General features: G+C 33.6%; 1 protein-coding gene across 1 annotated transcript in view; it reads right to left on the bottom strand.

Annotated features, from left to right (window-relative positions):
- Positions 1–13,908, bottom strand: part of LOC129807142 (uncharacterized) — a 31,365-nt gene extending 17,457 nt beyond the window's left edge. The window contains exons 1-4 of the mRNA XM_055856201.1: positions 13,456–13,908; positions 13,019–13,245; positions 8,544–10,183; positions 2,307–4,023 (exon numbers count right to left, since the gene is read on the bottom strand). Coding sequence (XP_055712176.1) covers positions 2,307–4,023; positions 8,544–10,183; positions 13,019–13,245; positions 13,456–13,797 — 3,926 coding nt within the window. The 5' untranslated portion in view covers positions 13,798–13,908. The remainder of the gene's footprint in view (positions 1–2,306; positions 4,024–8,543; positions 10,184–13,018; positions 13,246–13,455) is intronic.
- Positions 13,909–14,374: the final 466 nt, after the last annotated feature.

Raw genomic sequence — 14,374 nt, 5'->3', positions numbered from 1 at the left:
TAACAAAAAATGTAGCTTCGACAAACGAGATGACGTGAAAAAGGCATTGGAAGAATTCCTGAAGGGCAGGGAACTATGAGAATGAAGGTGGCCGAAATAGGGCACCAAAGTTATGTCTACATTTTTATTCATTTTAAAATATATTAAGAATGATTTTAAAGTAAATAAAGACGATAAACTGTCTACAAGGTTCTAAGAAACACTCCTTAAGTAGAAGGAATGAAAAAATTCAATTTCTATTAAAGATATTACATTTCAAACTTGATACTTTGGCGCTTGCATGCAGCTATGCCGAAATTTGGCACACTTACCCTAAATGTGATTAAGTTTTTACTAAAAAGATTAGTTCTTGATTTTGAATTAATTTTGAATCTTAAATTAGGCGTCAAATACATAAAACGCGATACCTGAATATGTAATGGAACAATTGGTAACGGTTTAGAATTAGAGCCGAACAACTTGAATTCTTACAAAATTTATTTTTCTGTTTTTGGGAACTCGTTAACAGCCTCTATCTTTTCCTGAAAGTTAATTATTCTTAAAGTTGTTAGGCTTTTAAATTTTAAAAACATTGTATTGAACATGTCCGTTTTCAGCTTGAAATCATCCCCTTTTAAAATAAACCATTAGCGACTTATTCCAATCTTATTCTGAACCATCGATATTGTATTTTAAATTTTCATATAAATTTGCGAATCGTATTTTTGAAAAAAAAATTTGTTACATTATTTATTGAACTCGGGACTTTAGAGGGATATCAATCCTACATAAGCCATTTATAAGATGGTTGGCACGGTTCTAGTGATTATATTTCTCAGTTAATTTTGAAGAATTTGCATATGAAAATCGAAAATACATTTTTAAATGTGAAACGGTTAAAATTGGGAATTAATTTTTAATTTCTAATAAAATTTGCTTTATCCTGGGACGGGTTCATTCATATTATTTATAAATCCCTTTAGGAGATGGTGGGGCAGTTTAACGACGGGGCAATTTCAATTTTTGCATATTCTTCTTATCCCTTTGAAAGGAATGGGACAAAACCTTTATGTTATTGAAAAGATAACTGAGACCCATGTTTATAAAAATAATTAATTTCGTGACGCTTCTCGTTTGAATTCTGTAATTGATTTTATAAAACTGTATCAAAATGAAACTTTTTGTAATGTTTTATTTTCAACATTTTCAAAGTAACATAATAGTATTAAATTACCAGTGGTTTTGTAATTATTATAAGGCATTCAGCGTTGAATGAAATCTAAGACGGTTTAGACAATTTTCAATTGAGTTCCGAAAGTGCGTGAGGAGCAGTTTCATGCAAACACAAGGAGAAGTTTCCAGTGTCTAACAATTTACTTTTTTCATCAAAATTAACTTAAAATAATCATTGAAAACATTTTGTAGCTGTTTTTGTCGATAAAGTTCGAAATTATGAAAAGTAGTATTTCCTAAAAGTTCATAAAAAATTAAAAAAAAATCTTTCAGAGTTTTTTAGTGCCTAAAAATGATGAATTTAATTGTTATAATATCTTTTCAGAATATTTTCAGCGAGATATTGTAATTTTTTTTAGTTTTATAAAAATTAAACACTTTAAAATACTATTCTAAAACTGTTATACTAAAAAGGACATGTTCTAAGGCGATATAAGGATCCAACAATGTACAGAATTAGTTCAGCACTACAAAAGACATTTCTTTCGTATAAAAATTCAAAGAAAATTGCTTAATTAATGAGAAATAGGCTTGGAAATCTTTGGCGATATTTTATTTTTTCTGTATGATCAATTAGTGTTCAAATTCTGTTATAAAGTTCTTGTTCGATTATATTTTTAGGTTTTAGAATCTTAGAAGACTTTAAAATAGTAATTCTAATCAATTCTGGTATCGCAAGTTTCCTATAAACACGTTTTATCTTTCTCAAAAATTGCCTCATATTTAGCTTGAAATTGCTCCGTAATGGGAGACTTTCACACATTCTGCCTTTCAAGTGAAATGAATTTTTCCACAATAGACTAATGAAATTAAAGGATTATTTTTATTATTTTTATTAACCCTAAAGCCAACTGTAATTCACAGAATATACAAAGTTTTACTTCTGTTTATCATCTTTTTGCAGGATGGTCTCAAAATCCATTTTACAATTTAGGGTTGAAACTGCCCCACCCTCCCCTACTAGATTTTTCTCATGGGTAAAAAATAAACTTTCAGCGAATATTGAAAGCATTCTGCAAAGTATTTTCCGCTTTATAATTTGCTTTTAAAGTCTTTAGTTGCGTAATAAAAATTTAAGAAAGTCATGAACTTACCCAAATTTCCATTGATGTCCTATCCAAGTGCTCCCTTGATGTCGTTTCAGCATTGTTGCATTCAATTTGAGTATGTCCACATTGTTGACAATTGGTACATTTAGGTAATCATTAGCAATGAGATTGTGCACCTCAATGGGATTCCAGAAGGTTTTATCACCGAAAATCACTTGATTATCTGCATCTTTCCTCCTAAGGGAATCCTGAGCAAGATTCTCAACAGAAATCCCCTGAATACCCAATCTCACATTGAGATTGTCCACTGAGGCATTGACAAAGTGCACTTCTCCGACAATTTCCTGATCCCGATGGGCATGAATGGCATTTGTTAGAAGTTCTGTGAGGTGTGAGAGACTCCCAAGGGGCCAGTGTGTATTTTTCTCAATATGAAGTGTACCCCAACGTCGAATGATGGGTGTTTTCAGCAATTTCACGGTGCGATTGAAGTCAATGTTGCTTCTACCGTAGATATCGCCGGAATTCACCGTCATTTCCTCCACTTGGACATTCGTTTCGAAGTGAGCAGCACCATTGGAGTCCATCAAGTGCTTCACTTTAATCCCATTGATGGTGTCTACATCAATTTTGGCCGCCTTCATCTCACTCACTGTCCATTTTTCCTTAACAATCTGATTTGTGCCATTCACAAGGGCATTTCTCAACCAATTGTCCAATATGTGGTCATTTATTTGACCAATTGTGAGATCCTCGAGAATTCTCACATTCTCAGTGAAATTTTTAATACCACCAAGTTGCAGGGATTTACCAGATTGGGCTACAAGGGGCAGAAATTCATCGAGTTTGACCCCATTCACTTGCTGGAGGTGAGAAATTTTGGTAAAGGTGACATCCCCTTGAATTTCTACATGAATTTTCATCTTCTCAATATCATGTATTGATTTTGCAAATGGCACAGAATTCAGCATTACTACCTCAATGTCTCGTGATTGTATTTCATTTGCCTGCACGAAGGTGATATTTTCAGCCTTATCGATCATCAGGCACGATTCCATCAATTCCCGAAGGTCATCCCCAAGAATTCTATCAATATTCACATTTTTGGCTGAATTTGTGAGATTTTTCTGCACATGAAGGTGCGAAAAATGCTTATGGCTGGCAAATGATAATTGTGTGAAATTTCTAAGGACCAATTTTGCAATGAGATCATCATTGAGATGAGTTGTTATGACATTGTCAACTGTGAGATTCCCTGTGAAGTTTTTCACTCCTCTCACAACAGTTCTATCATCTACCCTAACGCAAGAATCACTGATAATGTTAGCTGTTGTCTGAGCTCCACTATTTAGCCTCACATTGCCCCCAACATGAGCTGACCTTAGGAAAAATGTACCATTTTTGGGCATCTTTTCTTCATGTGTCTTGAGAAAATCACCCCCAGGATGGTGATCAATATATTCACTGTGAAGCTGAGGCATTGTAATATTCCCGTAGAAAATGACATTGCTAAAATCTTGATCCATTCCCTTGTACCAATATTCCCCGAGGCTGGACAAGTTGAAGGGGTTTTTGGCCAAGAAATTATTTTTGCTGGCAACTTGGAGGGTCTCAACATGGAGATTACCCTTTAGCGTCACTTGACCCATATACACTTGAGTTAAATCATCAATATGTGTCCCAATAATTCGATCAGGAATCTCCTCATCACCCTCAGCAAGCATCACGTCTTTGGCATACAATCCATATAGTTGAATTGGACCTAAAGGGATGGATATACCACCAGTGAGTGGGTTTTGCAATAGACATGCTCAATAACATTCAAATAATATGAAAATTTCATCCTCTTTTCAACTTGTTCAACTCTCACCCTCCCACCCTCTCACTCTCTATTGCCCAATAATAATGAAAATGTCCCAAAGGGAAAGAGTCCGATTTTTATGACGAAAGGCAACAGTCACGGACAAGCTTTTCTCCCCAGCATATTGCCCTTTATAACTTACATTGAAAATTTATAAGTTCATCCACTCCCAAAAATATTACGATTAATATTGTTTTTCAGCAGCTTTATGAATATTTCAAGTGAATTTCTTTTTTATCTCAAACCATGCAATATTCTCCACAAGATATACTATATGACTATACAGAAAGAAAGATTGACAAAAAAACACAACTTGCGCTATGAATTCAGAACAAAAAGGAATAAGGGATGAATTCTGAGAAGCAAAGCAAAATATTCCTCAATGGCATTTTAAGCGAAAGCTGAGAACCTCGTTCAATTGGTCTAAGGACTTGATTAACTTGCAAATGAATTATATACTTCACTAAATCCAAAGTTAACGATTGGTAATAGAAATCAAATATTTCAAGTATAAAATCGAAAATAAGTTTAAAAATCGATTCTAGAAATTGGTTGGTTAAATTACATTCAAAGAACTCAAGCAAGTGCAACAGAAAGGAACCTGGGGAACCTATATATTTTTTAGGGAACGAGTAGCTCGCGCCAATCTAATTGATTACAAAATACTCCTTGATTAAATTCGAAAAAATATTTTTTTTTACCAAAAAAGTAAATGATTAAAACTGGAAAAAGTCTAAAGATATTTATTAAATACCAATTTTGTCTGTAAAAATATTGTAGATATTATTAATAAAACGAGATGGCAAAGCGTCCCAGCTTTGCGGAATGCTCAAACTCACGAGATAGAGCTCACCGTGAATTAGTTTTTTTTTGCATGATCTTTTGGTATTACTGATCTACTAGAGATCAAATTGATTAACAAAATGGGGTGAAAAATGGACTGATAAATAAGAGAGGAGAAAACCACTTCCGAATCAGAAGACTGTTTGTAACGTGGGTGTTTTACAAAATTATATTAAAAAAAAGACTGTCCACTATTCACTACACTGAGAGAAATCCGGAAATGTTAATTTTACCATGCAGTATTGATCCGAAATCGGTGTAAATATTACCCTTTTTAGGTGTATTAGGGGTAAAAGGTACCCTTTTTCATGTTAATTTTACCCTTAATAAGGTGTAAAATTAACATTAAAAATGTTGATATATTTTTACACCTAAAAAGTGTTAAATTTATGAGGAAAAAATGTTAATCGCACCCTCTTTTTTTCTGAGTGTACATAGCCGGATCAAAAGGACAAAAAAAAACGATCAGGAGCAAAACACTGCAAAAGTTCAAGTAGTTCATGGATAGTACCTTTTCACCGAAACACTAAGCTATTCTCAATGAATTAAATGCAGTCAAGTTCTGAAAATTTGTAATATTCTACATTTCAGGGAATTTAAGCCCAGGGCAATTTTATCGTACTTAGAAAGCGTTCTCGTATTATTTGTCAAATTTTAATAAAGAAACTAAAATTTAAAGCATCATAGCAACGATTTAAGCGTAATTTATAAATTTGAAAATCAAAACTATAATTAATGTCTGTAATCTAGAGGCAAATCGATTACTTCCACATTTTAGTACTTTAAAGGGTTACGTGGGTCGCGCATTTTAAGAAAAACAGAATATTTTTTTAATTCTAATGAATACACTCTGAGAAATCTTGTCTACGGGAATGCATGTTTTGTTCAAAATAAGTCTCCGAAAATCATGTCTCAACAAACTGAATTTTAATTTTTTTTAAATGAAAATTTCAGAAAATATACTTTAAATGTTGTACTTTTATATGTTTTATATGCTTATGGCGATGGCACACCTTTTCAATTGAGTGAAATTCAATCGATTGAAATTTTAGCTCTTACTCTTTCAAATTGAAATAATATATGTTTGTCTCTTTCTGTCAAATTAAAATTGAAATTTCAATTTCATTTTCAATTTCAATTTTGAATTTCATTTGACAGAAAGAGACAGTTATAGCTGATTTCAGTTTGAAAGAGTAAGAAGTAACATTTCAATCGAATGAATTTCACTCAATTAGAAAGGTGTGCCAACGCCATTAAGTACTTAAATTAAAATGAAATTTTTATATGTCGAAAAAAATAAAGAAAATATGGTGTTTTCTAATCTTTTTGACTCATGTAACCTCTTTAAGAGCTCAGATTCTACTAGACTTTTGCAATCGTTCTAATATGAATCAAATTAAAGGTCTTTAAAGTTTAAACTATTAACATTTCAATATAAAATAAAGTTTTCTAAAACGTTATCAGTGGCCTTACAATATTAAACAAAACATTTCTCACTTTTAAGCAAAGACAAAGAGAACAACATAAAAATAAAACTTCTTTATAGAGAAGTTATAATTTTACAGGATATCTATTCTACTCAATATTATGGTTAAATTCTTTAGTTATTTAGCATTATATTTTGCTATGAACTGAACACTCTATCTCTATTCTAGTACATTGAATAAATAGGTTAATGAGGAAGAGGGAAAAGATCTCTCCTGTGTCAACTCTTTTGCATCTTTTGAGTCTTTGAGTAGGGAAAATTAAGCGAATTCTAAACCTGCTCCAAATGGAAATTTTTCGCTACTCCAAATGGAAAAGTCATTGTTTGCATGATAAATACAGCACTAAATTATTATATTTATATATTTTCTATACCACAGGTTCACTATTTAGTTAATTTTGCTCCAAATAAAGCGAAAATCCATTCATATTCACGAATTTTAATTTGTTAATTTCTCAGAAAAATTAAAAGTGTATCTTTTTACCATTAAATTTTTCATAGATCGTCCATGTTTTCCAATGAAAAACACAATTAGGTGACTGTTTATTCGTTTTGTTTAATATTTATGTTATATTTCTGGCTAATTTTAGTTAAATTAAGTGCTATTTTTTATTGTTAACGGTACGTGAAGTTTTCAAGTGAAATAATTACCTATTTTGTGAACAAAAAGAGTTTTTCTGAAGTGTCTGCAAATGCTTCAATAGGAAACCCCGGAAATGTTGTTTTGGAGAGATTTTTTTTAATTGTTTTAGATGGGAAAGGAGAAAAGACCAGGAATAAGTACAAATCCTGCATTCAGGAGCAACTCAACAAGGTTTTGGAAGCCTTTCGTCGCGGTTTCACTTACACAGTTTGTCTTCAATTAGAAAATTTCCCTTGTCTCCATTTGGATTAATATGTTTCCAATAGAAGCATTTTGCACTTGTGTATTTTTCTTGTATTTAAGAAGTTTTCAAATTATATGTAAAGAATTTTCACTAGACGGTAACATTCCAGAAGAGTCAAGGAGCAAATTTATGTAATTCTCTTCATAAAAAATATGATCTTAATGTGTTGAATCTTCCGTCAAAGTTAAAGCGTCTGGAAATGGTTTTGAATTAGGACATTTACCCTACCCAAAATAAAATGTGAATATTCTTGGACAAACAAATTTTTTTGGATTCTTCAGAATCGATAAAAATCTGATTCTACTAGATTTTTACAAACTATAAAGATGTCTAAATCTAGGATATTTTTGAATTTGACTCCCTGGGAAGTGTTACGGCGTTATCACACTTGCACATTAAAATTTTAATGTGATTCACATTAATTGTCGCTTGTGAGCGTCCAAATATGTTATTTGTGTTTTTGAGTCACTTAATATTTGGGGTTTTTCTATTTATTGATAAAGAAGTGGACTTGGCCTACAAAAACAAGTTTAAACTTACCTAAAGCATAAATATTTTCCACATTAAAAAATTAAAGAGAAAATCGCATTAATTTTTCGCATTAATGCTATAAATCAATTTATACCAAATTTTGCGGGCCAAGTCTACCTTTTTATAACCAAATAGATCAAATTTTGAATATAAAATGATTGAAACACACAAATTACACATTTGGACTCTCACCACCGACAATTAATGTGAATCATATTAAAATTTTAATGTGCAAGTGTGATAACACAGTTAGAGTTTGGAAAGAGTTTAATTCATTCAACATAAACTTCTAGGCAAGAAATGTCTTTAAAAGAAAATCCTGGATGACGCAGGTCCATGAAGAAAATCAGTATGTCTTTCTAATATTTCACTTGACTTTTAGTATTAGGTTGGCAAAGCCCCAATAAGTATGCTCTCAATTCCTTTTTAAGGTCAACAGTCGACATCAATATTATGGTCTTCAAATGAATCTTCGAAGAGAATCAAAGAGAACAAGAATATTTCTGCAATTGTAATGAGAATCAATCTTGACTTGTTTCAAGACTAAGACCCTTTACTTAATTTGAAATCTCTTTCATGCCACCCATTTAAGCGATTTATCTATTGATGTATCTTATATTCATGTGTATGAGTCAAAACCTGTAACATGGTCTTTTGGATTGAAAGCTCCTTACCTTCAAAGTGATTATCCTTGCCGATGAGTGCCAAATTCTCCCTTCTGAATTTAATATCATTCACAGTGTCAGTCACAAAGTGCTCCACCCGGAATTGATTGATGCGAATGGTAGAATTGATGATTTGATTTGTGTGCAGGGTCACAAGGTCATTTGTGGCTTTTCCATTGATGGTCCTCACCTCTAGATCTTTCACTGTGGTCACATTGTAGAAAATTAAATTTCCATCAATCTCCCGGGAGGTGTTTTGCAGGAAGAGAGACTGATAGAAGGTGTCAAAGTTCATCTCTTGAATATTCTCTACAATCACTTGATCAACATGAAAACTGGGTGAATTGTGACTGCGTCCTTTGGCAAACAGGCCAAAAAAGTCATTAATATGAATGGAATTTATGGTATTTTTCACAATGAGATGCTTGCAGTGAAAAAAGTTGACAATTTTATTTTGCACAAGGCTCTGATTGTAAATATCCTGGGTGATATTGATGCCATTGACTTTGGCTGAAATATTGAGATTTGTCGCCCGGAGGCTCTTCAGCCAACTTATATTGAGATGCTGACTTTTGGGTGATTTCTTGAGGAGGAGATTCACCCATTTATCACTATTTGTACGCAAATTTCCCACACGAATCTTCTGTCTTCGGATTGAAGACAATTTTTCACCATAATTTGTCCCATTTTTTCCACTTTCAACATCTCGAGAAAATCTCTGTGTAGAATTGTGCAATGCATTGCTGAACATTTCAGAAACCTTTTCAATCTCTGTCTGCAATTTTAATTTGCGCAAATTAAGTTGTGCTACATTTTTCAGGAGTTCCGTGGGTGTTGAAACAATGCCAATGGCCACATTTGCCCCATCAACATTCCCATTCTCCCGAATTCTCGTCACATTTTTCACAATCAACTTCCCGGAAATTTCCACTGGACGATCACGTCGCAGAATTGTTCTATTGAGTGATGCAATTTTTGTAATTGCACCATAAATTGTATGAAATTGACTTTTCAACATATTGGCACATTGGAGAAATTTTGTAAATGATGCCTCATCCTCCAGATGCCTCCCGGAGGATTCCTCACTGTCAGTCTCAATGGCATTTTGGGATATTTCAATGAAATTTAGCCTCAACTGTGGTGGCTCCAGGAAGACCGAAACTGCCCAAATTGTCTGACTATCGTGCATCTTGTGCAAATAAATTCGTGCTGTTGTACAATTAATTGTCCCAATTGGTGTTAAATCCACACGATTGCTCACAAACATGGTGTGATTGAATCGATAAATTATCACATTGTGTCCAGTGTGAAATTCATGGAAATCACTTGGCAAATTAACACGACGCCAGTGATTGAAGCGTCTCTCACTCCACCTGTACACATCACAGTGAATTGATGGACAAATGAGTAAGAATACCCTTCCCAATATCTGGACGAAACGTATAAATTTCCCATGAACATGGAGTGTTTGGAATTGCTGTAAATTGTAACCATCCAACAGATGAATTTCCACCTTCTCTCGACCATAGTAAATTGAAGCAATTGCCGCCTTCTCATTATCCTGCCAATTAATGTGCAATAAATCACTCATCCATGAGACATAACGTTGGACTTCCTCCTTGAAATGCATCAAATGCCAATTGAACAATCTACAACATGATAGAGAGCCAGAGGACAAGGAAGTAAAAAAAGAATTAATATTAATGGCAAAATTATCCCAATTGAATACGATTTAGGGAAGGCTAAAGCAGTTTCATCAGTCAGCACTAAACTTAAAGATGTTCTAAATTGTGATTGAATTGTCCTACTTTTAAAAGACTGCAGAATTTGCAGTATTCCGAACAAAATTGCCAGTAAATATTAAATTCGGTCAGAACATAAATAAAACAGGTGCCAGACAAAATACCGAAAACCAAAATCCTGAAAGGGGCGAAACTACACAGAGGACAATGTATAAAATTATTTCCCGAAACACAGGACATTTTCCTTTGCCTCCAACAAGCTCAGGTACAATCATTTGAGTAGTTATATCACTTTTAAGAATTCGGGTTTTTGGCCCTTTTGAGATTTTGGCTTTTCGGGATTATGGCTTTCGAGAATTTGGCCCGGAATAGATTTTCGGTTTTTGATATTTTGGCTTTTCGGAATTTGGCTTTCGAGATTTTGGCTCGTACGGGATTTTGCATTTTGAGATTTTGGCTTTTCAGGATTAGGGCTTTCGAGATTTTGGCTTTTCGGGATTTTAGCTTTCTAGATTTTGGTTCTGTTGGGATTTTGGGATTTTGGCTTTCGAGATTTTGGCCCGTCCGGGATTTTGCATTTTGAGATTTTGGCTTTTCGGGATTAGGGCTTTCGAGATTTTGGCTTTTCGGGATTTTAGCTTTCTAGATTTTGGTTCTGTTGGAATTTTAGGATTGTGGCTTTCGTTATCTTGGCCCTGACGGGATTTTGGATTTTGAGATTTTGACTTTTCGGGATTTTGACCCTGTTGGGATTTTGGGATTTTGGCTTTCGAGATTTTGGAACGGACGGGATTTTGGATTTTGAGATTTTGGCTTTTAGGTTTTAGAGCTTTCGAGATTTTGGCTTTACGGGATTTTAGCTTTCTAGATTTTGGTTCTGTTGGGATTTTGGGATTTTGGCTTTCGTTATTTTAACCCTGATGGGATTTTGGATTTTGATATTTTAGCTTTTCGGGATTTTAGCTTTCTAGATATTGGCCCTGTTGGGATTTTGGGATTTTGTTTTTCGAGATTTTGGCCCGGACGGGATTTTGAATTTTGAGGTTTTGGCTTTTCAGGATTAGGGCTTTCGAGATTTTAGCTTTTCGGGATTTTAGCTTTCTAGATTTTGGCCCTGTTGGGATTTTGGGATTTTGGCTTTCGGTATTTTGGCCCTGACGGGATTTTAGGTTTTTGAGATTTTATTTCTTCGGTATTTTGGCTTTCGAGATTTTGACCCTGACGGAATTTTGGCTTTCCGAGATTTCTGTTTACGGGATTTTGGTCCCTTTGAGATTTTATTCTTCGAGCTTTTAGCTTTCCGGATTTTGGTTTTTCAACAGGAACACAAATAAAATTTAAATTAAATTCTGTGATTTCTAAATGGAAAAAATACTCTTCTGGGAAAGATATAAATCATCTTGGTATAGATTTGTAATCACTTTCTTGTCCTTTATTGACCAAAATGATTTTTGTGGCTTCAGTATAATTTTTGATCAGGAAAAATTTATGAAACCAAAATTAACATCTTATTTATTCTGAAATATTTTGCGTATGCCTAATATCACTCTTTTTCTTCTTTTGACCAACAGAACAAAAGCAATTTCAGTCGATCCAAATTTAAATGCTAATGGCGCTAATGGCTTCGCTACACCTTTTAGATCAGAAGAATTTCATAAAGTCAAAATTCACATTCCTTTCTTTCTTAAAAGCTTTGCATATGCCTATCCTACTCTTTCGCACTCTTCTTCTTCTTTTGAACATCACACTAAATTAAATTTAGTTTAGTCAAATTTTGAGTCCGAAAGAGTGGGATTTATTTATGCAAATCTCTCGAGAAAGAAAGGCACACGAATTTAGATTTCATAAAATTTTACCGATCTAAAATGTGTGCAGGGGGAATAAAGAAAGACGTTTGAAAAAAAAAGAGGATATGAATTTTGATTTCATGAAATTTTCTTGACCTAAAGGTGTGCCAGAGGCATTACAGCTCATTTTGAATTATTATCTGACCGATTTCACTTTTGCTACTGACCAAACTGTTGATTTACGTCTAATTAGGGGAAAGTGCCCATGCTTTGCACAGTCCCACGTTTCATAATGATTGACTTTTTATTTAATAAAAGAGTGTTTTGTCTTCTCGAAATATTATTTTTTTCAAACTATTTAGACAATTTACACTAAACAGGAAAATCTAGAAAAATTATGGCTCCGGCACATCTTTTAGATCAGGAAAAATCCATAAAATTAAAATTCACGTCCTCTTCTTACTCACACGTTTTGCATTATGTCTATCTCATTCTTCGCACTCTAAATTCGATTGAGCTAAATTGAATTTGTTTTGATGTTTAAAAGAAGAAGAAGAGTGCAAACGAGTAAGATAGACATATGCAAAACGAGTGAGAAAGAAAGGGATTCCAATTTCGGCTTCATAAAATTTTTCTGATCTAAAAAGTTTGCTGGAGCCATTAGGGAACAAATTCATGTCATGTTCTTGAGGAAAAATTATAAATTGAGTTTAATCTTGTGTCAAAGAGTTAAAGCCTTTGGAAATGGTTCTGAATATACACAATCTGTCCTGCTTTTATAATCTATTTACACCATAAGATTTAGCTGAATTTACATTAATTTCAATACACTTGAATGCATTTATTGCAGTATTTTTAAAATTATTTAAATGTAACTGCCCCATCTCCCTCTAGCGTTTTAATGGGGAAAAAAGGTTCTGAAATAGAACTTCTTTACTCAATCTCTAGTTTTTACCTCAAAATGCCTCGGTGCCCACTAATTTTGCTGACTAGTAGACAGTAGAGCTCCTCTTTTCGACGATACAAAGCAATTTTCACTGGTATTTCCTCAATTATGCTAATTTTCTGGATGGGCGGCAAGAAAATGGATTCACCACTCGTATTGAAAGGCACTTTGTAGATATTGTAGTGTGTGGAAAAAGCCACAACTACAATTATTTTCTCTTTGGTCCAGAATGTTGCCTGAAAATTAAGAGGATGCAATTATTATTTTGTGAGAAATTATTTTACTACTTTTTGTGTTTTTTTTTTATTTTTTTTTTGTAATATTAAAAACAAGAGGTTTTATTTTTTAGAGAAATTATTATGTTCTTTATGAAATCCGTTTAATGGTTTTCACAGAAGCCAGCGTTTTCACTACCTCTTTTATGGATCATCGGGATAAAGTCTCACCTGAATATTTAAGGGAGATGATTTTACATCACCAAGAACAGCCAATTCGTCCAATGTGCTACCACTGGAATTTGTATTGATCACATAGAGTCGGGGACCACTCAAGAGCAAAAGATTGAATTCTGTTTCAATAATTCGCCCTTCAAATGTATTCTTGCAGTCAAAATGTACATTAAACGTGGTCATGGAGAATTTTTCCTCATCCAAAGGGCCAGTATCAATCTTTTGCGGAAGTTCTCTCACTGCGTGCTCCTCCAATTTACTCGATGCATAGTCACGCACGGAAATTGCCCAGGATGTTAGAAAAAAGTGAAAGAGGATAAGCACCAATCGTACGTCCATACTTTTCCACTCATAAAGCACCACTGTTGAGGATGATTCAGTGGGTTTTATGGGAGGTTCACGCAAACGACCCTTACAGTTATTCCTGATGAGTTTTGACGATGATTCCGGTTTTTACTAAAGCTTTTTTTAAATCCACATGAAGTGCATCAATTTCCAATGTATTGCTCAAAGTCCATAGAGAGAGCATAGTATAAAATCCCGGAATTTTTCGATAGCCTCAAATATTCGCCACCCGCTTTACAGAAGGTATAAGGGAAAGGGAATTAGACTTTATTCTGAAGTTATAACTGTGTGAATTTAACTGTTCGTTAAAAAAACATAGGGATAGATGAAGCAATTTTACAGACTTTTAGAACCGAACTACAAATAGAAAAAAAATTATTTGTCTTTTTTAACACTAAACCTACCAAGACCCGGTCAAATTGACCAGTTTAAAATTAACACATATGTAAACGGTACAATGCCACTATCAAACTTTATGAATTTCTTAAAATATGCATGTAATATATTTTTCAGTGTTTAAGTTATAATTTTTCGCTCTTTTCCAAGACAAATTTGTTGAGTATCCTACCCT

Source organism: Phlebotomus papatasi, chromosome 3, assembly GCF_024763615.1.
Source record: "Phlebotomus papatasi isolate M1 chromosome 3, Ppap_2.1, whole genome shotgun sequence".
Taxonomy (NCBI): Eukaryota; Metazoa; Arthropoda; class Insecta; order Diptera; family Psychodidae; genus Phlebotomus; species Phlebotomus papatasi.
Note: the sequence above shows the minus strand (reverse complement) of the source record. Positions and strands in the feature narration are given on the sequence as shown.